This window comes from Lampetra planeri, chromosome 12 (genome assembly GCF_965212315.1).
Source record: "Lampetra planeri chromosome 12, kcLamPlan1.2.h2, whole genome shotgun sequence".
In the NCBI taxonomy this organism is placed as follows: Eukaryota; Metazoa; Chordata; class Hyperoartia; order Petromyzontiformes; family Petromyzontidae; genus Lampetra; species Lampetra planeri.
The window spans coordinates 3157502-3184212 of NC_136118.1; the positions used below are offsets into that span (position 1 = coordinate 3157502).

A 26711-nucleotide genomic window follows, 5' to 3' on the forward strand; every position below is an offset into this window, starting at 1 on the left:
CAAACCCACGCTGCTTTGCACGCACACACGTTGGGCCCTGCCTTCGGCGTGTGCGTTTGTACGACGCCACCTGCCGGAGTTGTTGTGCAAGTGTGTAAAGTTTACCACAAGTGTGTAAAGTTGAACCCTTTTTATAAATGGGATTGCTTCTTAAAATTGCGTTGGACTGGAGTCGGGGAGGGGGGGGGGCAGCCGTAAGATTCACCGCAGTACTCTTGCCAAGAACATCTGGGTAGGCCAGCAGCATTTTTTGTTCAACACGCTCGACTGGCGACGAGACCACTGAACGTGAAAACCGGCCCACGTGTTTGATGACTTCGCCCTGACTGGACATGTGGAAATTAAAGAGCTTCATCGCTCATCGGATTTCTCCTGCTGGAGTCGAAATACTCTTGATTCTGAGCTGAAGAAATGGCTGCTGACGATTATTCGTCTATAAAACGAGGATAGTCCCCATTTTAGAAATTGTTCACAAGTTAACTGGGGGAATTGGAGCAATCTTTGCCGTCAACTATAAAACAAACAACAAATATTCAGTTTAACGCGTCGGCCTTCACGACCAAGGGGCCGTCCATAAATGACGTCACGCGATTTTGGACGATTTTTGACCCCCCCTCGTCACAAAAAGTCTATTTAAAGTTGCGCATTTTGATGCGACGTCACATTTCTCAACCCCCCCCCCCCTCGTCACACATCGTCACAAATGTCTGACCCCCCCCCCCCAGGTGCGTGACGTCATTTATGGACGGCCCCCAATGGTTTTTTTTGGGTTAGATCTCGTAAATGTGTCGTTAAACCCGACACAGCAATTCGCAAGGGTTGTGACGTGAACAAAACGTGGCAATTCGTCACTAGTTTACTAGCACACCGGTGTTGGGAGAGTAAACCCACAACATTTACAAAAAAAAGTGGCAGGACACCATTGGAACCTCATTTGAATTACCAGTAACAAAATATGATAATTTTTTTACCCTTTGCGCCTTTTGGCGTCATCTGGTCCAACACCATGTGAGACTAGGCTCTAAAGAAAGCTGTCTCGGATGTAGACCAATCAATTTCAAGGAAAGTGCATACATTATCAGAGTTGTGTTTTTTGTTTGCATTCCGACTGCAGGTATTGTGGTTAATGCAAACATGACTCCTTGTAAAAAAGGTGTCAGTTTTGTTGCCAGATAAAAGCGTAAAAAAACAATTATCAAAGTGGCAGGACTCTCGTGAAAAACGTCTTGAGACAAGTGAACGGCTTTCATTGGGGAAAGTAAAGTGTAATCTGATATCGTGCGGGAACACGAGGAGGTGAGAACTGGGCTTCTGTTAATGCCCGAGAATAAAAACTCTCGACATTTTTGCTTGGGCTTTCCAACATTCCGTTTTTGCCGAAAGAACAAAAAATTAATTGGAATATTTCCCCACGTGAGAACTTGATTTGATTGGCTGTCAAGTGGTGGAGAGTACAGTATTGCTGCACATTGGCATTATACCTACACGACCTCACCCAAAAGGAATTATAAATATTGGTGAAAGCCCACGTATAAAATTGGAACGAAGTTCTGCATATTATGCTTTAAATATGTATGTTGAACTTCTTTCGCACCGTGCGTCTCCAGCCGTGCGAATGGCATAGTTCACTATGGTCTCGTGCGCCCGATCAGTGCCACGTGTCCGAGGCGTCCAACAAATGGCCGTGGGGTCGTTGTCTTCCCGTGTGACCTGCCAAGCACCCAGACGGTAAATCCAAGAGAATTCTTCACAAAGAGGCCGGGGCGGATGCTGCCTCGCGCAAAGTGGCCCACGATTGATCATTACCGGAGCTCCGTTTTTCTCGGGGTAAGAGGAAATTAATCCCACTTCCAGCAGCATGTGGGTGACATTTCTAAAACATCGGCGCATTACGCTAATTGTCGCGGGGCCACCCAACGCCGGTGATGTATGGTTAAAAATGAGAATCAAATTAGACCAAAGATTACAGCTGTTTATTGCTCATTTTCAAGTACACTTAAGCCGAGACTTGTATGGTAACATTTACAGTTTATGTTTATCAAAACAAATTTATTTCTGGTAGGCAGACGAACACAAATGACAACATAACACAATGTCATAATGCATGATCAACAATCAGTCCAGGGAAAGGAGAGTCTAATAATTATCAATATATTTGTTTGGACTTTAACCACCGTGATCCCAATAACCGACAGGTATTTCAAGCATAAGTCAACTAATTACAATTTAGATTGCATCAGGCACTTAACAAAAAAATACATCCCTCCACCGTATTAGTACATAAACATTTCGATAGTTAATGATCGTTATCCTGTGTTTTTCAAGTTTCATATTCAAGAGAGATGACTGGATGTGTAAAATCATGGACCTGTAAATAACACTCTTTTATTAAGTAAGGCTGCACAATTTGTTATCATGCACTCTTGTGAGCCCAGTCCATTAGGACTGTGAATGACAATCATTACTCTGTAGGATTTATGTGTGCAATCAATGACTGCAGGCATTTCCACGAACAATAGAAATGAACATATGTTTTAATACCCCTACCAAACCTCACCTCCCCCATCCACCACATGCTTGAATAATTAAAGGCAGCAGAGAATAGAGCCATTTCCAATGAGGATAAACAACCCGGTGACCCATTGACAGACACCCACGATAAAATATGGCGGCATTTTCGAGGAAATCCTCAGCACGTCTCCCAACATCTCACAATGTCTTCTAACATTCCCCCCCCCCCCCCCAATTCATGCCGTCACCGACCCAACACAATGTTTAAACACTCATTCAGAAGCAAGCCGGTAAACTGAAAATGAGTGGGTTATCTCCTTAAACGCATCACCCTGTTTATTAAGCCTCAACTGGCTTTCATCTGGTTCAAGGGCAGTGCGCTCAAAGACACGCAGCTCTCTGCGGCGGCCACAACGCAGCACGCGAGCGCCGCCGACTGGGCGAGGTTACCAGCGGAGACGCCGCATTTCACACGATTTCAGCGACCCACGGCGAAAGTCTCGTCCTGTCAGAACTCCACTGCCTAGCAAGGGGATACGCAGCTGTCCCAGAGATTTTAGGAATCCTGCCCGTTGAGAACACGGGTTCCCCATGGAATGGGCCTTGAAACCGGCATGCTGTCATTATGTGACAAAGCAAATTTAAGAAATCTTAAAACGAAAAATCCCCCACCTATATATTTGAGCATTATCAGTATCATCAGCCATGGACATTCCACTGCTGGATGAAGGGCTCCTCAAGCTGCCATCACCTCTCATGACCCTGCACTGCAATACTCCACCTAGCACATACATATATATTTACCATACGTATGAAAAGAGATATACTGCAGCTGTAGAATCAATCACAACCTTTGGAAATTCTCAAATCAGAACCACATGAGGCTCAAGAGATTCGGGCACTGTTACGTGTGGTTCACTTCTAGTGCACACACGCCTCTTTGGTCCTTGAACCTGAAAGTGCAATAAAAATCATTTGGTGTCCAATCACTTAAAAAAACATCAACAAAATAGTGGAAACCCCCAACTTGCATTTACGCTATAAACTATTGTACCCTTGAAGTGCAAACAAATTTTGGGACAAATTCAATGGGCGTTGAAGTCATGCACGTGGCTCCACTGGAGAATAATCGCGCAAGAAAACACAAACAGTGAATACAAAAAATATATATCGCGTCATTTAAATTGTAAGGCAGGATCTTTTTGGTATGGTGTGGATTGGAATGCATTTTTGGCTACAATATCAACATCAAGCAGAAGTGTGCAACGTTCAAATTCAAGATTGTCAAGCCGACTTGGTGGCCGGGTGGCATAAGAAGTGAGAGCGATGAGCTGTCAATGTTAAGATCCTGGGTTCCAGCCATGCGCGATTAAACCAGATTCTTACGTGGTAATGAATTGATGGGTTCATCCTGGTCGCCAATGACTGTACACGCGCATTTTCTGTGTTAACATTAAATGTGGTTCTGCATGGCTAAATTCTACCTCTGAAAATGTAAAACATTGTGTCTGTCAAGCGATGACTCGAAGTGGTGGAGTGGGTGGGAAAGTGCTGCCGCCTACTGTTGGGATCAGTTCAATTGAAGGCATCTCAGGTGTAGCTCTATAATATCTGCTTCTGTGGGACATTTTAGAACACAAAGGATTGCACAGGTATGCGAGAGATCCCAAGTCTGTCTCATGACAAGACGCAATAGCACAATTCGGATAAAACTTGGGAAAAACATAAAAAAAGAAAAAAAAATAGGTGAAGGCAAACACATGGTTCAAGGCCTTCGCATGCAATGTTAGCGTGGTACTTTTTCTGTGTTTAACCAGGGCTGTGTTCTTTTGCATGCATCATTATCAGTCTCAAGAGTGCTGTGCTTTTAACTCTCAAATAACACGAGAAAAAAAGACTTACTTAAAATAATTAAACATGCTAGCTCTGCAGGTTTCACCAACACATTCGATATGAAAACACCAGAAGATCCACCCACCCTACCACAATCGGTAATGGCTGCTGCATCAGATGTGAGCAAGCTGCCCTCCCTTCCCCCCTGCCTCTCTTTCTCTCTCTCTCTCTCCTGGAAGACCACCGGGCACCGGCTCGTTCTCGAGACATCTGGTGGCGATGACGATCCGAGCGCCCAAGGGAGCGTGGCGACATCCAGGAGAGCAGGCCCCCGTGCGGCCTTTACTCGACGAGCTCCACGTAGTTGGCAGGAAACATGCCGCGAGAGCCGTCGGGCCCCAATCCGTTCCACCAGCCGTCGTCGATCTGCTCGATGTCAGAGATCAGGTCGCCCGGGTCGAACGAGATCTCCGTGTCGTCGGCTGCAAGGGGTGGGGGGGTGGGGGTGGGGGGGTTGCATGTTAAATGCAGAGTGTGACACGCGCGGTGACGTTAAAGGGGCCACGTGAAACGCAGTGAGCGTGGCTTGCGTGGCAAACTGTAGAGGTTCGCAGCTAAATAGAGGTTGCTTTCTTCAATGAAAATGTACGACTAGTTTCGTTTAAAAAACTGCTCGTACAATTTATTCTCGTGTTATTAATATGGTTCAATACGATAGAAATAATGTCTAGTTCTATATAGCAGTTGTTCATAGAAAATTGCATCTCACAATCACGGAGGAAACACAGATACGCTGGAAGGCAGCCAGGTAGTGAGCCGATGCCAACAATTGTCCAAGCTCTGCAGTTCTCAATCTAATAAGTTGTTTTCGGCAAATTAACGAGTGTTCATACATGTGGAAGATAGGTATGATGGCGAACCACTAAATTATAATTTGAAAGACTGTAAAACTACATTTGATTACAAATACTATCAATGAATTTGAGCAATTTTAAATAAAAGCTCCACAGTTATTGGTGGAGGATTTGCATTCGATTATGGTTTCCTCACCCAACGATGCTCATTTCATACACACAGCCCTGAGCCAGTGGTGAACACGTTCCTTCGGAGTGGACAGGTAGGAACTTGGTTGGACAGCGCATTCGTGCACGACAGAAAGCTTGCGGTCACGTGACGCACTTCAACCAATGCGGGAGCGTACATGTTTGGGAGGGGCTATGCACGACAGACAAATAAGCCCCGGTGGGCAGTGTGGAGCTGTTGTTCCTACCTGTAAAATTCCACTTTCCTATAACAGGGGCGGGATCATCCCTTAACGGACAGCCACAGCCTCATGGGCTCATGCGTATTTGCTTGGCGGTCGGAGCGAGCTTTGATGAATACGTCATATTTGCTTGGCAGTCGGAGCGAGCTTTGATGAATACGTCATACCTGCTTGGTAGTCGTAGAGTGCTCGTGCACGCTGGCCCAGGCCCTCCGATTTGGCGTTCCCCCCATGGTCGGGTTCCTCCTGCACGCATGCAAGATGCACGCAAGACGCACACACGCAAACACACACACGCGTGTCAATGTCTATGGTTGAGCGGCGGCAGTGGTAACACTTGTGCCTCACCCCAGACCCTCCGGAGTTGGATTCCCAACCCAGGCGCGTTTCTCTGTGGAGTTGGTATTTTCCTCCCCCCGCCCTCCCCAGTTTCCTCCGGGTTCCCCAGTTTCCTCCCAAAGCTAAACAAAACAACGTAACTGGTATTGGCCAAACAACTCCATGGTGAAAAATTATCTACAAATTACTCGGTGGGGATTCCACATAGCAGCAACATCGTCCACTAGCACACAAAAAACGTGGCAGGACCCTCCTGACAAAGTCTTGGAGAAGCCAGTGAAGCTTGCCCAGGTAAACAAGCACAACAAATGAATCAATAGAGATACAATAATCAGTGAGAACGTCAAGTTTGGCTGGGCCCAGAGTGCTTTCTCAGATTGTGCGGTCTGCTTGCGGCGATTGACGGGAAAGGGGGGGGCAATGTCGCCAGTCAAGGAAAAAACATCGAAGGTGGCGTGCGCAGGACGGCAGGACGGCACGCACGACGAGCACTAATCCAGATGAGAGCTACGGAACGCTGCAAGCAGTGGGGGGCGTGGGGGGGGGGGGTGCGGTGGATTACCAGAGCGGGGGGGGGGGGGGACACCAAGGCCAAGCGGCAGAAAGAGTCGAGGATTTCAGCGTAATGAGATTAACTGACGCAAGCCAATTTTTCAAACGCGATCCTGCAGACCGCTAATGAACCCATCTGAATTTTATTGCAGCGCGGGGTTCAATAAACAATAGGTAAAGTAATGACTCGACGGAATAACAAAATTAAGATTGACGAGGGGCCCATTGCTCAACGGACGTCTCTTTACCTCTCGCTCCTCCGGTTCTTCCACCTCTTCTATTTCGACGGGATGCGCCTCTTCTTCTTCTTTGGGCTCGTCCACTAAACGATTGAACACAGCGACCCGACAAGATCACGGCACGCATGCACACGTGCGCATCCTTCTCACGCGCGCGCAAGCATGTCAGACGTCAAGTCAAAGTGATTCCTCGCCTAATTGGTGACCATCTGTTGCTTAAGAGTCCTGAGCAAGTGGTGTAAATTCCACGTTCCTCTGGAGGGGGCGGGGGGCAACGACACTCTCCATATCCACAGGATGAGCACTGTTAACTGCCACAACATGGAAATCATTTTATTGACCCCCGGATCAATGATAGGTCAAGTAAACTTCCAACCAGGATTTGAAACTGGCAAACCTTCCGATTACGAGCCGCTCGCTCTACTGCCGAGCCACCTGCAGAGCAGCAGTGTGAGGTCAATTGGCAATGGATGGATGAACTCAAAACTGCTCTAGTTTGTGCAGATATGCATTTCATGTTCAACCACGCGAGCATGTAGTCTCCACAAGCAGGCATGTTCGTTGATCCAAAATGTGCCTCTGGGAGGAGCACATTGCCTCGTGCGGATGTGTGTTTTCTTGCAGAAGTAATTAAAAAGTAACCACGAGAAATTATGATAAAAGCAAATGTCCTGCAAGATCTTTTACCTGGTTCTGGGTCATCTTCCCAGGGCGGCTGCTCAGGAGACGGTGGGCGGACGTTCTCCGGTTCTCTCTTCGGAGCTGCGTTTCTCGCCCCTATGCCAATGATGTAAAAAAACCCCACGCATAAATGCTTGGTCAGCGTTTGGCTCACGCGCGACAAAAACGTTTCCATTTGCGCCGATACGATTAAAATGCAAGGAGGCTAGGTCTTGCAAAGCTCTACCAATCACTCGGCACAGCCTACATTCTGCAACTCGTCCCCACCAGTCCACCGTCACCATGGCAAATTTACATCCTGTGCCTGCCCGCTCACGCATCAACCAGCATCCCCCATCCTGAGAGAGAGGCATAGTCATCCAAGAATTGCTCGCCGTGGAAAAAGGAGCAAGGGCATGACGCGAGGAGGAATGAGGGTGACGCAGTTGGGGCGACGCAGCTGCCACTGCACATCAACAGCTCGTAAACAAACCCCCAAAAAAAGGTCAGAGTCTATGTTTGATGTGCGCTGAGGATGATTGGAGCAGATTGCACTGCGGGGTGCGGGCGCTTGGCAGCCGAGGGCCTGACAGTCAGCAATAGCAATGTCTCTCTCCCGGCTTGCGTAATGTAAGAACTTCAGTACGCTTTGTGTGTCAATTACCTGCGTACTCAAAAGCCCTGCGCGTAAGTAATGTACTGCGTATATTTTTTGTCCCCCAACAAATTTCAACCGGCGGAGCTGGCTGCACTTGTATGGGCGTGGGCAGACTATTGCAGTATTGCCGCACACTGTCGTGCAATCTGCGGAGGACGAAGGCTGCGATAAAAGGAGGGCTGTGCATATTTTAGAGATGCATGAGGATGCAAGTGCTCACGCGTCTGAAGGGGTGAATATTTTCCGAAGAAAATGAGGATTGCAGTGGGGGGTATATCAGGTAGTCTCTGAGGCTTAAGAATATTTCATTCGTTTTTTTTGTTGCATGAGAAAGCTGGGAGGAAGCATTCTCCAGTTTGAAAAATATTAAAATTGGCATTGCCATTACGGGCTACGAGAAATCATAGCCATACACGTCGACAAACTTTCAAAGAAAGAGTTTTCAAAATAACATTGCATGAAAAAAAAACTTCTGGTAATAATGCATGTAGCTTGAAGGTCACGCGGCTGACCGGGTAGGGGTCCTTGAGGGGCCTCTGGCGCAGGGGACGGGCGTCCAGCTTGCTGCCTGAACATTTCACGCGGGTCAGCGGCCCTCTGGGACACCAGCGAAGCAGCCTCCTGGAAATTCAATGACAGATTTTAATTAAATTCCCACATTAATTATGGCACGAAAATTTAACGTGTCCCAACTAGCAGATCTGAAAAAACAAAAATGTCACTGTCGCTTTAGCGAACTTCAAATTTCTTACAAATGGGTTTAGCGAGAGGTGATTTGAACAAATTACCAGCTGGTGGCTCTGAACATAAATTTTCAGTGAGCATACGTCAAGACAGAGGGGAGCGGTGGTGCAGTGGTTAGGATACTGCGCCATGAATCCAATGATCTTCGAGATTGATTCCCGGTTAAGGCTAATGTAACCGGGCGAGCGATATCTAAATCGGTCCTGGCTGCCTAATTTGCCAACCGGCAGTGACCAGCGTGGTGAAGCATTGGTCAAACAACATGGATAGGCTTTTATCCAGCAGTGCATTGCAAAGAACTGGGAATTTGAAGTCAAGCCAGATTTTATCCCGCCTCATGTGGCAGGCACACTAAGTGTAGAGCAGGAATTGCTGTGGCAAGCTAAACACTAACACCCGCTCGTGGCTGATGATGCAACGCAAGCACGGGGGGAAGAGTGATTGGACCGATTGGCGCATTTGACGCGTTGGCGATTTGGCACTTACCGCGGCTTTGCCTCCACCTTCGTTATTCTCGCGCTGCCGATCTTCGTGCGAGCGGCGCTCTTGCTCTGCCTGTTGGCACACGCACACGCCCACACACAAAAGGACGACCAGCCGTAGTGAGCGCAGCGTAAATGTCAGGGCAGGTCCCCGGCTCGCGGGCACACAAGAGAATGGTGCAGCGAGAACTCCAGCCTGTACTCAGGAGTGTGCTTGTGTTGACCAAACGCACTGGGTAATTATGCTTCAGGCTAAGTGGACCTAGGGGGCAGGGTTTTCCAAACTCCGTGACCCACCACGGAGATGGCTTTCGACGAGCAACTGTCTTCTCCGTTCAAATATAAATGAATTCCGTACGTACTGCAACGCCCCGGATGACTGCCGAACACATCCCTTGTAATGCAGGGAGTGCGTTTTAATTTTAAATGGTGCTTCCGATATTACGTGGAATATGCAATACACACATGCAAGCACAAGATAATGATCTAAATCTGTCACATGGGAGGTTTTTAGCAATCACAAGGCGCATATAGCGTTTAACGACTTAATTGGATTCAAATGGAAAAAGACTGCTAAACGTGGGAAGGTGACCCGTTGTGGCTTGCAAAGACTGGAGTTTGGAAAGTCCTGACCTCGGTAATACCGACACCAAGTACACACAACATATTGCACTGCTGGGATCGGTCGGTAAAGAAATTTGTGGCATGCGGTGTAGCTGCCACACGACCAAATCGCCAGTGCGCTCCAAAAAACATCGCCACACAAAACGAACCACTGCAAGCACAACGCACAAACACACACGCACGCACAGCAATTACACGCTTTATTACGTATTCGTACAATGTCATAGAGACATACATCACATTTATGCACTGTGTCGTCAAATCACCGTGGAGCCAACGGAGCCATGGGGGTCAACACGCTGGGGTCAATGCGGCGTGTGTTAATACGAGAATGAAGAGATCGACTCCTCTTTGTAAAAGCCTTCGTTGTCCACTCTGCTGACCAGCTGCGCCCATTAAAAGTAGCGGAAATGTATTAAGCGATGTTAATAAATGAATTGCAATACATTTATAGGGGGCATTTCATCCGTAGATCGCAACACGAACTTCAGAGTGAGGACGGAGCACAGGAGACAGGAATAAACGCGGCTACATTTTCCAGGCAAGCTCACCCATTTCTCCTTCTCTCGCGCTTGCTTCTCCGCTTCAGCCCTCTCCTCGACCTCCCTGCGAGGAGAGAACGAGCTTTCAACGACGCTTTGCCGCTGGAAACGCTTCGGTGTTAGGTTTCACGCGTGCGGCAGCTGCAGGCAGGCAGGACCAACATATTAGGGCTTGTATTCGTGCAATTTCTGGGTATGCTATAAATCAAATTCATACCCAACACCAACACGAATTTCAACAAAATCACATTAGCCTCTTTTCTTAGCTCCAAGTTTACTGCTGCTACTGCTGCTGCTGCATTACAGAATCCAATCGTTGACAATTACCATTGGCTAATCATTTTTGGATAGATGCTCCATTCAGGCGTTTAAGTTTTTTTTTCGAATTTGGCACAAGGAAGCAAAATGAATTAAATAACAAAAAACCCAGAAGAGACCACAAATAAAAATAAACGTATCCAATGTAATGTATTATGTTTCTTCATAGAATTGCGCAAATGCACTTTCAGATATATATTTTTTGTAACAGACCTCATATGGCGTAAAAGAGGAATTAAATGTGTTATTTACTACTGCACAATGTTTAAACTCAGAATTGGAATGAATAAGTTAAGACACAAGCTCGCAACAAATCTACGACAGGTATTGTGAACAATGAAAAATAGTCCTCAGAGATGAACCCAAAGAACAAACAGATGTTATCTGACATATATAAGGGATGTTATGGGAAACAAAAACTTGATAACCCACATATGTTAAGATAACAGATGCTAACTTCATTGCAACACTTTACAATCCAGTGTCGATCATATCCCCAAGAAGTCCACATGATGAACTTAACAATTAACTTTTCTAAACCATTGAATCTGCCTGCTCTCAACAAAAGTCTCCTTTATGGATAATGACATTGTGGTTTGTCAAGTTTTCCAAGACGTCCATCCTGTGCAAGTGCACCTAGGCTGCTCAACACAAGCTTCAAAGCTTTGCCAATGGTTAAAAGGCCAAATTAGACGATTGAACTGCTACAGTGAACTCTAGTGGTGTAACTGGACGGACGTTGCGTAAAATCTAATGAGTAACGTTCCAGGCACTGACAGAGAAACGCTTGAATGTAACTTTAAAGTACTTTTGCACATTTCCCTCGCTTACAAATTCCTGCTGGACTGTGCAGAACACCCGGCTCTTAGTATCTACAAGACAAGAGATATTCCTAGTTTTGGTTGTGTCGTCCATGAACATATGTTGTACAAAAAACAAGATGCTTTGCTAATGGCTTGTCACATTACCGATAAGCCACAGGCATTGAACCATCGATTAGCGCGGTTGGTGCTAATTGCGGTTGGCTACGTACGGTGCGAGAGAAGTTCAACATACTTACAGACATCAATCACGAGCAAATCAGCCGAGTATGTATGCATGTTGAAACTTCCTTTGCACCGTACGTGGCCAACTGTGCTAATTGGAGGTGCAGGAGTTGCGAGTACGTGGGACACACGAGCACCCGGCTCCTCGGCGGGGAGTACCGCGAGCAGTGAGCGGGTGAGCACGTGCACTTGTATCACCCACTTCTTTTGAAATCCTTTATATTAAGTTCGCTTGCTTGCTTACGACCGTGCAAATCTTTCGGTCGTTTTTTAACCCACTTCCCGTGATCCAATCGAGCTGACATTTTCCACACAGACTCGTTTTGCGTGACAATGAATGTTCGTGAAATTTTTTTTCCAAAATTTTACACTTTTTAGGACAAAAATATCAATTTAATTACCAATTGCTTAATGGTGCAATGCAATCATCTGACCCATAGGTGGCAGCCATCTCAAGCCAGAGGACGAGAGGACTCTAGCCGCCACGCATATAAAGGATTTATGGTGAAAAACTTTGTTTTTACGGGTTATACTTGTTTACAATTTTTGTTGACAATTTTTGTTGGCAATTTACAACAACGTTTGTTATAAACGTGAGATACTGAAGCGAGGTACAACAGACAGAGGGAGGTCGCGATGGATATGTCAGCCCTGCGCTGCCGGGCACGAACCGCTGCTGGGAGATCTTCTTCTCCTTGTCGCGGCCGTGTCTGTCGCGTTCCGCAGCCTCCGCTTGCTCACGCTCCTTGCGCTCCGCCTCCAGGCGCCCGCGCTCCACGTCCGCTCGCTTCTGCTCCTCCGCTTTCCGCTGCGCCTCTTCTTGCTGCGTGGACAGACTCGAGTTAGCGCCCGGCCCCGTGGCCAAATGACAACCACACACCTCTGATTTGCATGGCTGGCTACATACGGTGCGAAAGAAGTTCAACATACATACATAAACTATTACATTTTTATTTTTTATTTTACCAGGTAAGGCCTATTGAGCTATATAGCTCTTTTTCAGAAGCGAACTGGTCACAACTGAAATGTCAACGAAGTGGCTTATCATGTGGACATTTATAGCAGCCAAATATAAGGAAAAAAATATGCAAACTCTAAAGATACAGACATCAGGGTCGGGCTCGAACCCACGACCTCCTGTATACCAGGCGAGGTAGTTAACATCACAACAACCGACTTCGTGGCCCCATTCCCGTCGGATCTCGGAATGAAGCAGGGCTGTGCCTGGTTACATCATGGATTAGCGACTGCATGGGACAAGGCGTTGTACTTATCCAGTATAAAAGTAAATTTAATGTGATGGGGTATTTTGTGCGCAGGCACTGATGACCAGGCTGAGACCACCAACTTGCTAAAGGTGACAACCTGGTTTAATCTTTAATGACGCGGGTTCGAACCCAAGATTTGAATGGTGCCAGTTGAGAGCTCTTAACCTCTGAGCCACCCGGGCACCTCTGTGTAGCTGCAATTTACAATGAGCTATTGTTATTTTGTAATCAATCGCAGCTCGGGTACGGGTCTGCTGAAACCCGGTCTTTCTCAAAAGAGATTTACGTAGCGTTAGTAAAGTGGGAAATGTCACTACAGTTTTCAATAATTTATTTATAGGTAAATACCACAACTAAATGAGTTACATGTACAAGATGCAGTTAAACTGTGCATGCAACGAGCCAAACTGCATTGGGTTTCATTTGGTTTGAAAAGTACTTGGGGATGAGCTCAAATATAATCTGAAAGAGACCACATCCGCACGGTTCGCAGTTTCACCGGCACGACAAGCTCTGCGCAAGACTCCATTAATCTTGACCGTGGCCTGCAGTGCTCACACGCAAACAGGGCACATCGCTTCGTTTCCCTGCCGATGCGCGGCAACGCACGCGTCACCAGCCGACCCCGGCCACGCAAAACGCGACTCCTCAGCACATCTCTCACACTCACTTGCGTTTTTTCCCAAAAGCTGTTGTCCTTCACCCTGCGGATTTCGCTGGCAGCGTCCGTCTTCTTGTACACCGATGCCTGGACGCCGGCCACAAGGACACAGGCAATTAAAAGTGGACACTCTGCAAAGTACAGACTTACGTCTTTTGCATGCGCAGCAACAACACTCAGCAACCCTAAGCAATCTTATATATATAAAGATAACACATCGACTCAATCAACTCAACAATACTGTGATGCAGTAGCTCTCAATCTCCCCCCCGCATCCCCCTCTAGATGGGTTGTGCCCCTTTCTGGGGGCGTAAAAACCTTTCAGGGACTGGGCGGGTGCAGGCTGCGGCATGGATGCCGTGCAGGAGAAGGTAAAATAAGAATTAGCACTACATTCACGCGAGATGTAAACAGCTAATCTGCGTATTGTGGCCTTAGTAACCTTGGTGGGTCGGGGAGATGAGTGGTCTTAACCGGGAGGGGGGGGGGGCGCGCGGGGGGGGGTTGAGACGCACTGCTCTAATTCATGGCCGTGGATTATTGCGGTGTGTTGAGAGGTTTTCCACTCTCCGTAGCGAGCGGGTGAAGCGAGGCGCCTGCGTGTTTTATTTAATTCCCATACCACGGGTCCCTGGGGTTTGTTGTCGGCCACGCGAGGCTTTTCCTTGTGGATGCTATAATTGGAGCCTGACGCTTTGGCGACCTTCTCCCTGATCTGGTCGGGTTCGACGTCCTCCTCTGAGCGGGCGTTCACCGTCACGTGCGCGCCCTGCGGAGGGAAACAACAACGGCTCAGGACCGACACTCTCCGTCCGTGCACGACGCGAAAACTCGTCGCAACAGGAAAGTGCGTGCGGCATTCGAAACGGCCGTGGCTCTTGAGCTGCTGGTCTGCACAAGGCCGAGGGCATTGCACGTGTGTAAGATGTGGTCGTCACACGAAATGCATGCAAGGAACGATGGGAGTGGTGCTTCTCCGCTCTTTGCGCGCAAACCTGAGCGTGTTGCAATAACTTCATGACGATTTTTTTTTATAGAGCGCCCTCTACAACGGTAGGTCTCGGAGTGCTTTGCACGAGTAAAGACAAGCCGCGAGTCAACGTGCTGTGAACAAAAGCGTCACCCTCCTCTGGCACAATGAAATCACATTCCGTCTCGATCGCTCACCCTATTTTTGTCCCTCTCTTAATATCCAGCCTTAGATCGATACGTTTGGCTTCACTGATGCATCAAAGTGCCTCATTTTCTGGTAAAACAATACGCACGCGCATGAATGCGTGTGTAACACTGGCAGAGGTAATGGAGTTGTTTTAGCGATTTAACATTTACAAAAAAATGCAATCGCTGTGTCAAATTTAGTCCTATGCTTTTTTTGGTTCATTCCTTGGCAACAAGCTTGTCAAAAACAAGCTCCACAGCAACATGATCAGAACAGGTGCCAGATGCACTTTTATGGAAACCGGCACTCGCTCAAAGGCTCTCATAAAACGTAGAAAGTGAAGCGAATTTAAGGAAACGTGAAAAGCTTCTCTTTCAGCGTCGAATTTTTTCCGGCGCATTAGCGGTAACGGACACCGGTAAATGTGCTCATTAATGGAGGACATCAATGGAAGTACTGAATTCCAATCCGGTGCGCCCATAACTTGCCCTCGCGCCCCCCCCCCCACCCGCCGCCGAGAGCCGGCCCCTTAGCGGCCCGCGCAGTGACGCGAAGCGAGCGACACGCGGTGGCGTCGGGTTACACGTATCCCTTCTCCGTCCACTATTTTTGGGAGCACTCTGCAATTCGTTCGGCACACACGACACCAGACTACCGCGTCCTTAGTGACTGCGAACACCCCCCCCCCCGCCTCCCGCTCCCCCCCCCCCCCAAAAAAAACTGCAGCACGTCCTTCTCTGGCCTCCCATCAGCAATTCAAGTTTCCGCTGCATTCACAAATAAATTACGTCGCTCATTGAAGACGCTGCCAGCTTTGGCAATGACACAGGCCAGTTTAGCCGCTGTGGAGTTTCATCGAGGGTTATAATGGCATGCATTTTCGTCAGCATGTTCATGTCCAGCGCCAGTAGGTTCACGGTCAAACTCTTTTAAAGGACCTTTTTTTTTAGAATCTTATCCATTATTCAAGCCAGACGTGCCAAATGTCTAGAATACCTTTCTGCACCTCAGGACCACATTGGCATCCCTGGGGATAAAACTGTCATGGCTGCACTGTGACATAAAGCAGCAGCAAGCCTTGTTGAGCACACAGAGAAAGCCAGGCATTAAACGGCGTGAGTGGTAAGGGCCAAATGTTACAGCCGGAGAATAAGCGATGGAAATGTACTGGACGACTCTTACCCACACTCGTTAAACTTGAAACACAACTCAAAACACAAAAATACAGCTAATGTGGCTGTAAACAATCACACTTTGCTGGGTCCACACACGCACAGGATATGAGATTTTAACTCGCAAAAGGAAAGTACTGAAAGAAAACAGTTTAAACACATTTGTAGTGTTAAAGATAACAGTGGACGGGCATTCAGATCACTGTCTTTGTGTCGTACATGAACCGTTCTCATAAGAGTTTTGCCGATCAGTCAAAACACTTGCCACTGACATTTAAGGCTGTGATGCTATGAATGGGATTTTTTATTATATTTTGCAAGTATGCTCTTACTAAGATGACGAGAAAATGTACTGTAAAATCGTCCACGATAACAATTACCGATCAAAGCACTCAAAGTGGCCATGGTATATTTTAAGAGAAGAATAAAAATGTAATCAATGATGACATTTAATTAAAATTGTCTGACGCACATTAACGGCATGTTGTTTTTAAAGAACCCCGCTCTAAATGTTCACATCTTTTCGAAATTGTTCAAATTCGAAAATAGATTTTAAAAAATGTGTTTTTTTAAACATTACGTTTATAAACAACGAAATTAAATTTAATGCGAGCTTGGCTGTGATTATTAATGAAATGTGAAGCTCTCTTTGAATCATTCACATTCATCAGCTTCCTGTGTTCGAGTGTGTGCGTGTGTTCATTTGCGTGCTTGTCCGAGCAAACAATATCTCTGTAATGGTTTCCCTGATCTTGACAACATTTTAAAGAGATTGCCTGGGACACTGCCCATATTTCCTGAGATGTATTGTCAGGTCAGAAGGTGAAAGATTACCATAAACAATGTCACCAAATGTTATTGCGGGTAGGAAAGGAAGTTGGTTAGATGGAAATGACCACTCGATTTTATCGCACACCCCGTGTGTCCGTGCGATTCAGGGGGTTGGAAACGGCAAACGGAATGGGAAAATGGGGACTCTGCTACCACACCAGGACATTGGACAGTAAACACAGCCCTGCAGACTTATCAATCCCAGTGTGATGTCGACAGCAGGCCGGAAGTTGGAAAGGGGGTGACATCGGTGTGGGGAAATAAATAAATAACCAAATATAAACATTCTATCTGCCAAACATTTTTTTTGGGAGGAAAGTGAGCCAAGAGCAATCCAAATAGATTGGGGAGCAAAGATACGCACGGTACGTAACAGAAAACAGCGAACCAGCAATGGGTCAGAATAATGTACAACAACGAAAGCAAACATTAACATGCCCCACCAAGAGTCTTCCAAACACCATATCCACAGGCTGGTATGGAACTGTAAGTAAGTACATTATGAACCCTCAACTCTTGTAACCTGGGTCAAGGGTCGGCAACCTACGGCTCCGGAGCGACATGCAGCTCTTTAAATACTGGTTCGTGACATTATTTACATCCATTTCGGCTATTGAAATATTGTTTTTTACATAATTAATAAAAAAAAATTGCTCTTCTTGTTATTTTGGTTGCCGATCCTTGACCGAGGTTATCACGAGTGCGCAAAATGGATTACCACTTCCTTTTTCGATTTTTTTTCCTTGAATTTTTTGCCTAAATATTAAAGATATTCTTTACATATGATGATGATGACACTGATGGATTGTTAAAAAAAGTAAACGGGCTTCGGTAGAATACGTCGCGAGAAAAGTTTGATGGTCGAGACCAACGACAGAGTGGCAGCCAAGGGTGGGAACGGCGCCCGAGAGAACATCCAGAGAGAAGCGGCAGCGATGAAATGTGCAGGAGAGCTGGTGCCGGATAGATTGTTATATCGCAGGACCGAAAGAGATTGCGATGACGGCTTAGGAAGGCATTCATCCAGCAGTGGATAGATTATGGCTGCTGCTGCTGATGATGACGAAGGGTATATTTGGCTGGAGGGCTCACCTTGAAAAAGGCAGCGATGGCACTCACATGATTGGCACAGATCCCTTTCTGGGAATCCTTGACTCCCTCCCCAGTCTGCCGACCAGGAAACAAACATTACAATCATCAGCAAAGTGCAAACAATGATTCCATATACACATTTATATATATTCTTACAATGAGACAATTCTCAGCTGGAGGCATGATTTTTTAAACGGCTAATTACTAATGTTTCATGCGCCATAAATGTCTCTTTAAGAGGTGGAGCAGAGGAAGTGGTTAATGCACTGTACTATAAACTTGGGGACCTAAGTTCGATTCCTCCGGACACGGCTGACACGGATTGCGAGTGATACCTGAGCTAGTCCCGGGGGTTCCCCGCCCACCAACCACACGATGACCAGCGTGGTGAAGTATGGTCAAACAATCCCCATGATCGACACGGCATGGCGAAAGCATTCATCCAGCAGCGGAATGACAAAGGAGCGTAAACGCGAAACATTGCCTTGGATAGTTTATTGCAAGAGAAATATCTTCGACACGTGGCACAACCTTGGCATCTGCTCAAGTTCAGGTTTATTTTGTTTATCTGCCGGTGGCACAGACCCCCGATCCAAGTGTTGCCGCTCGGAGTGACAGGTGAGAAAAGCCACACGGTCGTCGACTTGTGAAGGCTGTGGACAAACGTGGATGACTTTCAGCCTATTGGTGTGCTTTTACACCTCTTGCTGGGAGCTAAATTTGCAAAACTGAATTCAACATCTTGATTTAAGCCACAATATTAAATGTGTAATAAAAAGTAGTCTCTTTTCAATAGCTTGTAGTGCATGATGCTTATAGTTATTTGAGTTCAATAACGCATTGTGGTGAATCTTTTCCACTGGGAAGATGTTTCTGCCGGGAATGTGTTGACAAATTTACGATTGTTTGTGTAATATTTTACTGTTATAATGCTGCTTGGCCGAATCACTTGAAATGTTTTGTTGTGCCATTCATCTACCCCTCTCCTCCCAGGGGGGAGGGGGTTGCTCTTGAAAAAGAGCTTGCTAGCACAAATGGGCCTTCCCCCGGGAGGCCAAAGATAAAATATTTGAATTTGTCCGCTGTTCATTAAATTTCCTCAGACCGCAAGGGAGCAACTTGAGTTGGATGAGGCAAGCTTCAGATTCACTCAACCGCATGATAAATATTGTCACTTGTTTTATTCAGCAATGCCTCACCGAGGAAGGTATTGGGATGACTGGCAAAATACTTTTCAATTAATGTTTTTAATGTGGGAGACAATACACGTTAATGGATAACACTCATAACGTGTAGGGATAAGGCTCAAAGATCCACACAGATGGGTTTGTGAACCAATGTTTACTTGTAGCCATCTCCAGGCTATCTCACAACCCAGTGACGTTCACAGATCCACACAATCCACCGCAACCCTTTTCCTCCACAGCAATCCACCATAACAGGATACTAATTTTTACAATTAGGCCAGGGTCATCAACAAACGTGTCGAGTTTTTGTCATTTTTGCGTCACCAGCAGCAGCAGCATCACAAAACTACATTTATCGAAACTTTCAAGTGATGGATCGCAGGCGTGCGCCGCCGACACCACCACCGCCGCCGCCCCCAGGCCCAACTGGTTGACTCGCTGACCCAAGGATTGGTCGACTCACTCACCCAATTGATGAGGACGTACTTGGACAGGCCTGTGTTTGGGTCCTTCACCCGAGCAAATGCGTACATCACCTTCCCGCTGCTCAGCTCCTCCACCATCTCCTCCAGCCCACCCGCTGCATGTACAGACCCACAGAGACAAAGATCCCCCCTAGAGTCGTTGGGGCAAGTGCAGTTAGCGCGAGCATCTGTTCATGCCAGCACGGGGCATGTGCAGGTGTGGTCTGGCCACCATCATGCCCGACTGCCTTTGCTTCCCTAGCACTGACATTGACACACACTGCATCGGGTACTCATTTACAAGCTGAGTCGACCTAAGGGAAGCTCACAACCGGTTCAGATAATCACCACTGATGTTAGTTACGGCCGAGAATCAAACGCAGGTTGCTAGGTTTGAAGCACAGCACTCAGTCTCACACGCACGGCCAAATCATTCAAGCGTTCATTCATGGAGTCACAAAGCCACCTCCGCTGATATTTACATGAGTCATGATTGCACGCGCAAATATATCAATGCAAAAAATGCAACACCCATCGACATTATAGCAAAAACATTAGTGCAGTGCAATGTTTTTTTTAATAGAGATGTGACACCTGAACAATGTTATTGTACTTGCTATACAACGACAGAGATCAATATGCGACATTCTTTAAATGCAATTGGTCAAAGCTTGGGCAAGATGCTGAAAACATGTTTACGTGGCACTTTGTGCTTTAGGTCCGAGCCATAGCATTCTGTACCCGCAACATCTCAACAGGACTAGCATTTCCTCTGTCTTCTGCCAAGCCAACCACAACCTTCGTATTAAAAATGCAACATTGAGGGGCTTGAAATAGTGATATTTAACTCGGACCAAAAATCTCACCACGTCATATTTAAACGAGGTATCAGTGTCACAGTAATACCCAATTTCTCATGTTAACTACAAAAAATGATTGTACTTCTACAGTACTTTTTGTCAATCCACTGCTGGATGAGGGCTTTCTCACACCATGCAGCACGTGGGAGGATTATGTGACCTTACTTCACCACGCTGCTCAATGTGGGTTGAAGACGGATAGCAAAGATGTTGAGACGTAATACGGGAGAATGGATTATGTTGCACTTCCCGATATTGACAACATAGCCCCATAGGCACCCTACAAAAACATGTTTTTTATGCCACGGTGATTGCCCTTCCAAGCACTATCCAGGCGAAATCATGCTACGCTTCTGAGATTGGACAAGCTCAGTTGCATTCTGGGTGAATTGTTTTTTCCAAAAATGACTACCGGTGCAAAATGTTCTGTGCGAACCCGCGCAGCTACTTACATCCTGTGCCGGCCGTTTTAACATCGTTGCTGTTACCTTCGTACGTGAATAGAGCCCTATGAGGAAGAGAAGACACGAGTCAATTATTGTTGTGTTGACACGGTCTGCCCTCCCTGCAGACGCCATGTGACACTGCCAACATGCAGGAGCAGGCCCACCCGCCCCATTTGCGTGCCACCGTCACGGGAGATGAGACAGCGTTGGGAGGAGGATATCGCAGGGCATGTCAGTCCACGTTAGGCAGTGCTCACAACCTTGCAACTGCGGGAACATTTGAATGTATAAATTATATTTTTTAACCCCCCCCCCCCCCCCTTAAAAATACTGGGAACTTGCTGATTTAGTGAGTACAGAATGTTATTCTGTCGTAAATTAATATTTGTAGGAGAAAAGACATGCCTAATGCATAAGACACGATTAAGTGTTTATTCTGGGTCTCGGAAAGAGAAGAATATAAAATTACACTGCACGTCATGGTGAAAATACTTATTATACACACGGGATGCATAATTCATTCTGCATCTTTTATTCCATACCAAACAATACACTTAATATTCTTGCAAGTACAACACTAGCCTGCACTGCAACCACATTTTTCCATCTTAGCAAGCATTTGCATCATGTGGCAGTCGATTTAGGCGAAACAAAGCAGCAGCACATCTTATGCTTGTCAATTTAACATAATACCAAAAAACAAATAGCCTGCCAGTACAGTGCCATGATAGAGAACCTGCCTTCTTGATGGCCAAAGAAGATTAAAATTCCTGTTTGACAGCCCAGGACATGCTGCCTGGGTAGGAATCGACATGATAAGGGCTATTTGTTTTTTGGGTTGTCCCCTTATTTTAAGCCGGACAATTCCAAGAATGTATATGAGCACCATCACACGTAATGCCACTTTGACAGCCAATTTAGACCGGCAGATGACCTTTGGTGGCCAGAGGATTCATTCATTTTGGTTTACTGAAGATAAATCCCTTTTGTCTGATTGTAACAAGGGGCTACATAAGCCTAATGAGTGTTTCCTTGCAACGAAGAATCTGCTATGGGAATGAATACTAGAAAACCAATTTTGTGAAAATATCACGGCAGAGCTGTTTAAAGAATAACGCTGTACAAAGGTAGACCAGTGGAAATATCCAGGAAGTGCAAGAGTAGAAGATGTCAAAATCTGAAGTGAAATCACAGCCAATATTTTTTTCAGTTCTTCCTACCAGAAGGATTGGAAAAGATTGAAAAACAATAATTGTAATGACTGTGATATGAAATGTAGGAACCTGCACATTAGGAAAAAAAGACATCAGAAGAGGCTTTAGAATTTAAAAAGAAAGTATGTTTGGGGTCAAATGGGAAAAACATCCACTGGACAGAAAGGAAAAATCAACAAGTTCACAAATCTGATAACGAACATTCAAAAAGGCCATCACAACTAAAGAGGGCATATATTTTCAAATGGGAAGTCTTGCTTAGGAAAGCTCTAGAAGCAAGGATGCTAGAAATTAAAAAGGGCAGAATGGATTACTTGATAAGAGAGACAAATATTCGGAAATGAAGAGGAAATCACAAGATCATACTTGGTGGAGAAACCTTGAGTGGAGACCTCGCCTTTAGGCAGATAAATTGAAAGACCTGGGATTACTTGAAATAAGAACAGCAAAATAGCACAGACATTGTTGAAAACACGAAGAGAAAAAAGTTGTTACAAAACCAAGGATGTTTTTGAGCAGGCCCTTATGTAATTAGCCACACCCGAACATTTGGGTCGTCTATCTATGAATTATTACACAATCTGTCACTATCACATATATGCAGGCGGTATCACCAGCTGTCGTGCTGGCGTGCTGTGCACACAGTTTTGTAGGGCAAGCAGAAGCAATAAAGGAAAACGGATGCATATTGTGCAGCAGCAACTGTGGGTTGTGGCCATGCGGTGAGGGCAACGTGTTACCTACCCAGCGAGCTGAGTTTTATTCTCCACCGTGGCTAATCGGAAGCGATTTAGGGTGTCCACCCCTCCCACTTTCACCTACCCTCACTGACCAGAGTGGTGAAGTATGGTCAAACCCCTACAATGTAGGAAGGCCATCGCCCAGCAGTAGATTGAGAAAATGGGCTGTAAATGGTTGTTATTATGATTATTTGTTGTGCTGCAACATTGCGCGGTGTTCAATGTTCACTGTCCTGGGACCACACCGCCGCAAACACATTTTAACTCTTTTTCGAGTTCCGTGCGGAGGGTCAATCAGAAGTTGAAAACTTCCACGGGCCTCTAATTTATCAGCAGGAAACAGAACGCTGTGTGTGTGGCTCCTAAACAGGAAGCCTGGCTTTCAGCAGCTCACACTTCCCAAAACGACTGTGTGGGCATTCGCTGTGCGGTCGTGTGCACCGCACGATGCACTTACAATCATGTTCCATCTATTGTGGAAGAGGGCTAGTGCTGGTAGCAGACAAACTTAATGGAGTTTTCAAACTCTGCTGTTAAAAGTGTAATGTGTTTAATGTAGTGAATTGATGCTTCTAAATAAGAAGGTATTAACGGGTTATAACGTGTACAATAAACTTCAAATCAAGTTAGTTAAGTACAGGAGATGTGTCTTGTGGGATACTGATATAACAGATTGGTGCTGATAGTGGCAAGTTGTGGGCTGTGGACATTATTGAGACAATGGACTTGCAAAATACTGTGTTAACAACACACTGAACTGCTTTGTGGGTTAATGTTGTTGAATCAATATGTGCATGTCGTAACCAAGGAATTACATCATTCTGCTAACTAAAAGCAATGCTAACTACATGTTTTGAAAATGCATTTAGCAATGGCTTTTCAACTAAACTGAATATAGATGACTCGTTATTTTATTATTTCCATAAAAACCCAAATATTTGTATGCAGTGACTAGCTTATTTTCAATTGCTTGGTCAATTTAAGTGTCAAATTTTTCATGTGTATCCAGAGAACTACTCCTATACTCGAACCATTTGTCAATAACACTGCCTTAAAATAAAAATATATACAGGTGATGTTTCGGGTAATGGGCCTTCTTCGCAGCACAACAATTTAATAAATTATTTAGTGACTTGACAGCTAATGATACGTAGCTTATACGACTGGAGTCAAAAGCAACCAAAAAAATGCATCGGTTCCAGCAGTTCATCTGCTCTATGATAATAAATCAAAAGGGCACGCGTTAAAAGTCACGTTTCAAAATCATACACCGGATTGACGTGCGCCATTGGATACAGGTGTTTGAGCGGGTGCTGGATGAGCCACTGAATCTTGAACCGGTTTCCCATTCCAGCAAACAGAACTGTAGTGTATAAACTGCTGAGTGGTGAATAGTGGACACATGATGAATGGTGAGTGGCGTCAGGTGAGCGATTAATATGTGGCAATGGTCAGGTGAGTGGTCACGTGTTATACACATCACCACATCCACAGGACGGACTGTCAGTGGCAGACCTTCAGACCAAGTAGTTAAATTACACATTACCAAGGCGGGGGACCAGTCTATCCAGAATATTCATAGAATTGGTGATTCGAAAACATGGTTAATCTAAATTGTCTTATGGTTGTTGTTGGCTTGCACCACATTGTGATTTTTGCACACGGTCTTTTAATACGGTTTTTTGTGTGGAATATTTGCTGGTTTATTCCAGGATGTTTCTGTTGTGCGACGTCGCTTTGGGATGTTCTGTGTTCATATTTAGTTTGTTGCGGTTGCACCCGATTTAAGAGCCGCATGGTTCACAGGGCTATACCTAATAAATTAAACTTGAAAACTTAAAACAACAGGCAAGTGGTTCTCATAACGAGGGCGGGAATGTACATTTGCACCACGTTTCTACCAACATAAATACAGACAGGTAGCTGGCACAGTTGTAGAGCGAGCGGCTCGCAATGAGAAAGCTGCGAGTTCAAATCATGGTTGGGAGGTTGACTCATGCCACATCCCCCCCCCCCCTTCCTGGACGGTCAAAATGAGTTTCCACTTTGGTGGGCTCCTCTGGAAAGACTGCGCTCACACACAGCCACGAAAAGAATGTGGAATGTCCCACTGCTGGCTGTCAACAGGACACGAGCATCGCCACAAATGCAGCAGGAAAATCACGTAAGACTTTTTACTGGTAGGAACCTCCTGGTAACACCAGCCCACAGGGGATTATTGTGTCCGTCGTGCAGGGAGGGGCTGGATGGGGAGGGTGGGGAGGGGCTGGGTGGGAAGGGGCTGGGTGGGGGGGTGGGGCTGGGTGGGGAGGGTAGGGTAGGGAGGAGCTGGGTGGGGAGGGAGGGGCTGGGTGGGGTGGGGCTGGGTGGGGTGGGGCTGGGTGGGGCTGGGTGGGGTGGGGCTGGGTGGGGAGGGGCTGGGTGGGGTGGGGCTGGGTGGGGTGGGGCTGGGTGGGGTGGGGCTGGGTGGGGTGGGGCTGGGTGGGGTGGGGCTGGGTGGGGTGGGGCTGGTCACCCCGTGGTGCCCTTATAAAACTCAACGTTTAACCTACTCACGCCGGCTTGTGCCCGCCCTCACAGTCGGGCATATTTGCGAAATACACCACGCCGCCGTTGACCCCGGCCATTGACCGAGCAACCCAACGTTCCTACCAGCTCCCTCCGCAGGAATGTGTTTTTCCTCGCCCAACTTTGTTCATGAGAAAGAAAGAAAACGTTTCAACGCAGCTGGGCGTGGTTGTGGCTCTGCATTCCTGCGATCTCGCGCGGTGGAGGCAAGGGTTGATGGATCACGAAGAGATTTACGAAAACTCCCAAAGCTCAACGGCGAGGTTTGCCGTCATCTCGCAGTTCAACAAGTGGATTCGTGAACCCATCTGTGCGGATCTTTGTGAAATTCCCTTTGCATTCCCCGGTTTGCCCTTCACGAAGCAAAATATTAATTGAATTGCATTAATGACACAGCGCATTGTGAACTTTATAATCAAGTAATATCCCATCGAGTTAAAAGATTCCTGTATACCCCAACAAAGACCCATCATGAAACGAGTCTTCACACTCAAAGAGTATTTTTTCTCAGATATAAAAAAACTAAAGCGCTTATTATGTTTTGATCGCTTTGTCAATCCACTGCTGCTTGAAAGCTCTCCGACCACGCCGCGTTCGGTCACAGAGGTGGTTCGACTATACTTCACAACGCTGGTGAGTGAAGAGGTGAGTGAGAAGGTGAGGAGGAGGTGAGGAAGAGGTGAGGGTATCTGAATCAATGTCCACATATCACTCGCCACTGCCCCTTACCGCGGCCACGAATCAGGTAGCAGACTTATGAGCGCAAGTGTGTTAAACGACAGCGCCGTCAATTGCTGCCATTTATACTACTGTACTGTATATATATTTTAACCACCTTTTTAATTCATCATGAATAACAACTCGCTTGCTCCATTAAGTTCGCTCGGGACAGACCCCCGAACTCCGCCCCACCCCCTTCGGGCCTGGTCGCACTGGCCGGGTGACGGCGCTCCGCCCTCGGTAGAGGCAACTAGCCGAGGCGCCCTTGACGCCCCGAACAAGGAAGCCGCTTCATTTAAAAACAAACCCCTCCACTAAAAAACTTGAACGTCGCTTGAAGGACAAAGAGGGAGAGTTGTGTCTGTGTGTGAGACACGCACCAGTCGGTGTCTGACTTCTCGTCCACGACCTGCTGGTACGCTGCGAGCAGGGACGTCTTGTTTTTCGTCAGGTTGACCGCCATGGCTGGTCCCGTGTGGGCGCCAGGTGTCGATTCCTCGATTCACCTCTCCGTGGT

The 26711-nt window shown here is 46.5% G+C and overlaps 1 protein-coding gene across 1 annotated transcript; it reads right to left on the reverse strand.

Moving 5' to 3' along the window:
• Positions 1-1958: 1958 nt before the first annotated feature.
• LOC144721526 (drebrin-like protein B) lies at positions 1959-26711 on the reverse strand. Its single transcript, XM_078599200.1, has 14 exons — positions 26575-26711; positions 20959-21014; positions 19650-19762; positions 17996-18070; positions 14364-14510; positions 13751-13828; positions 12484-12635; positions 10458-10512; positions 9287-9355; positions 8569-8677; positions 7426-7515; positions 6748-6821; positions 5776-5854; positions 1959-4826 (listed from the first exon to the last, which is right to left on the reverse strand). Exons 1-14 carry the CDS (start codon positions 26655-26657, stop codon positions 4687-4689), a joined length of 1320 nt encoding a protein of 439 aa, XP_078455326.1. The 5' UTR covers positions 26658-26711; the 3' UTR covers positions 1959-4686.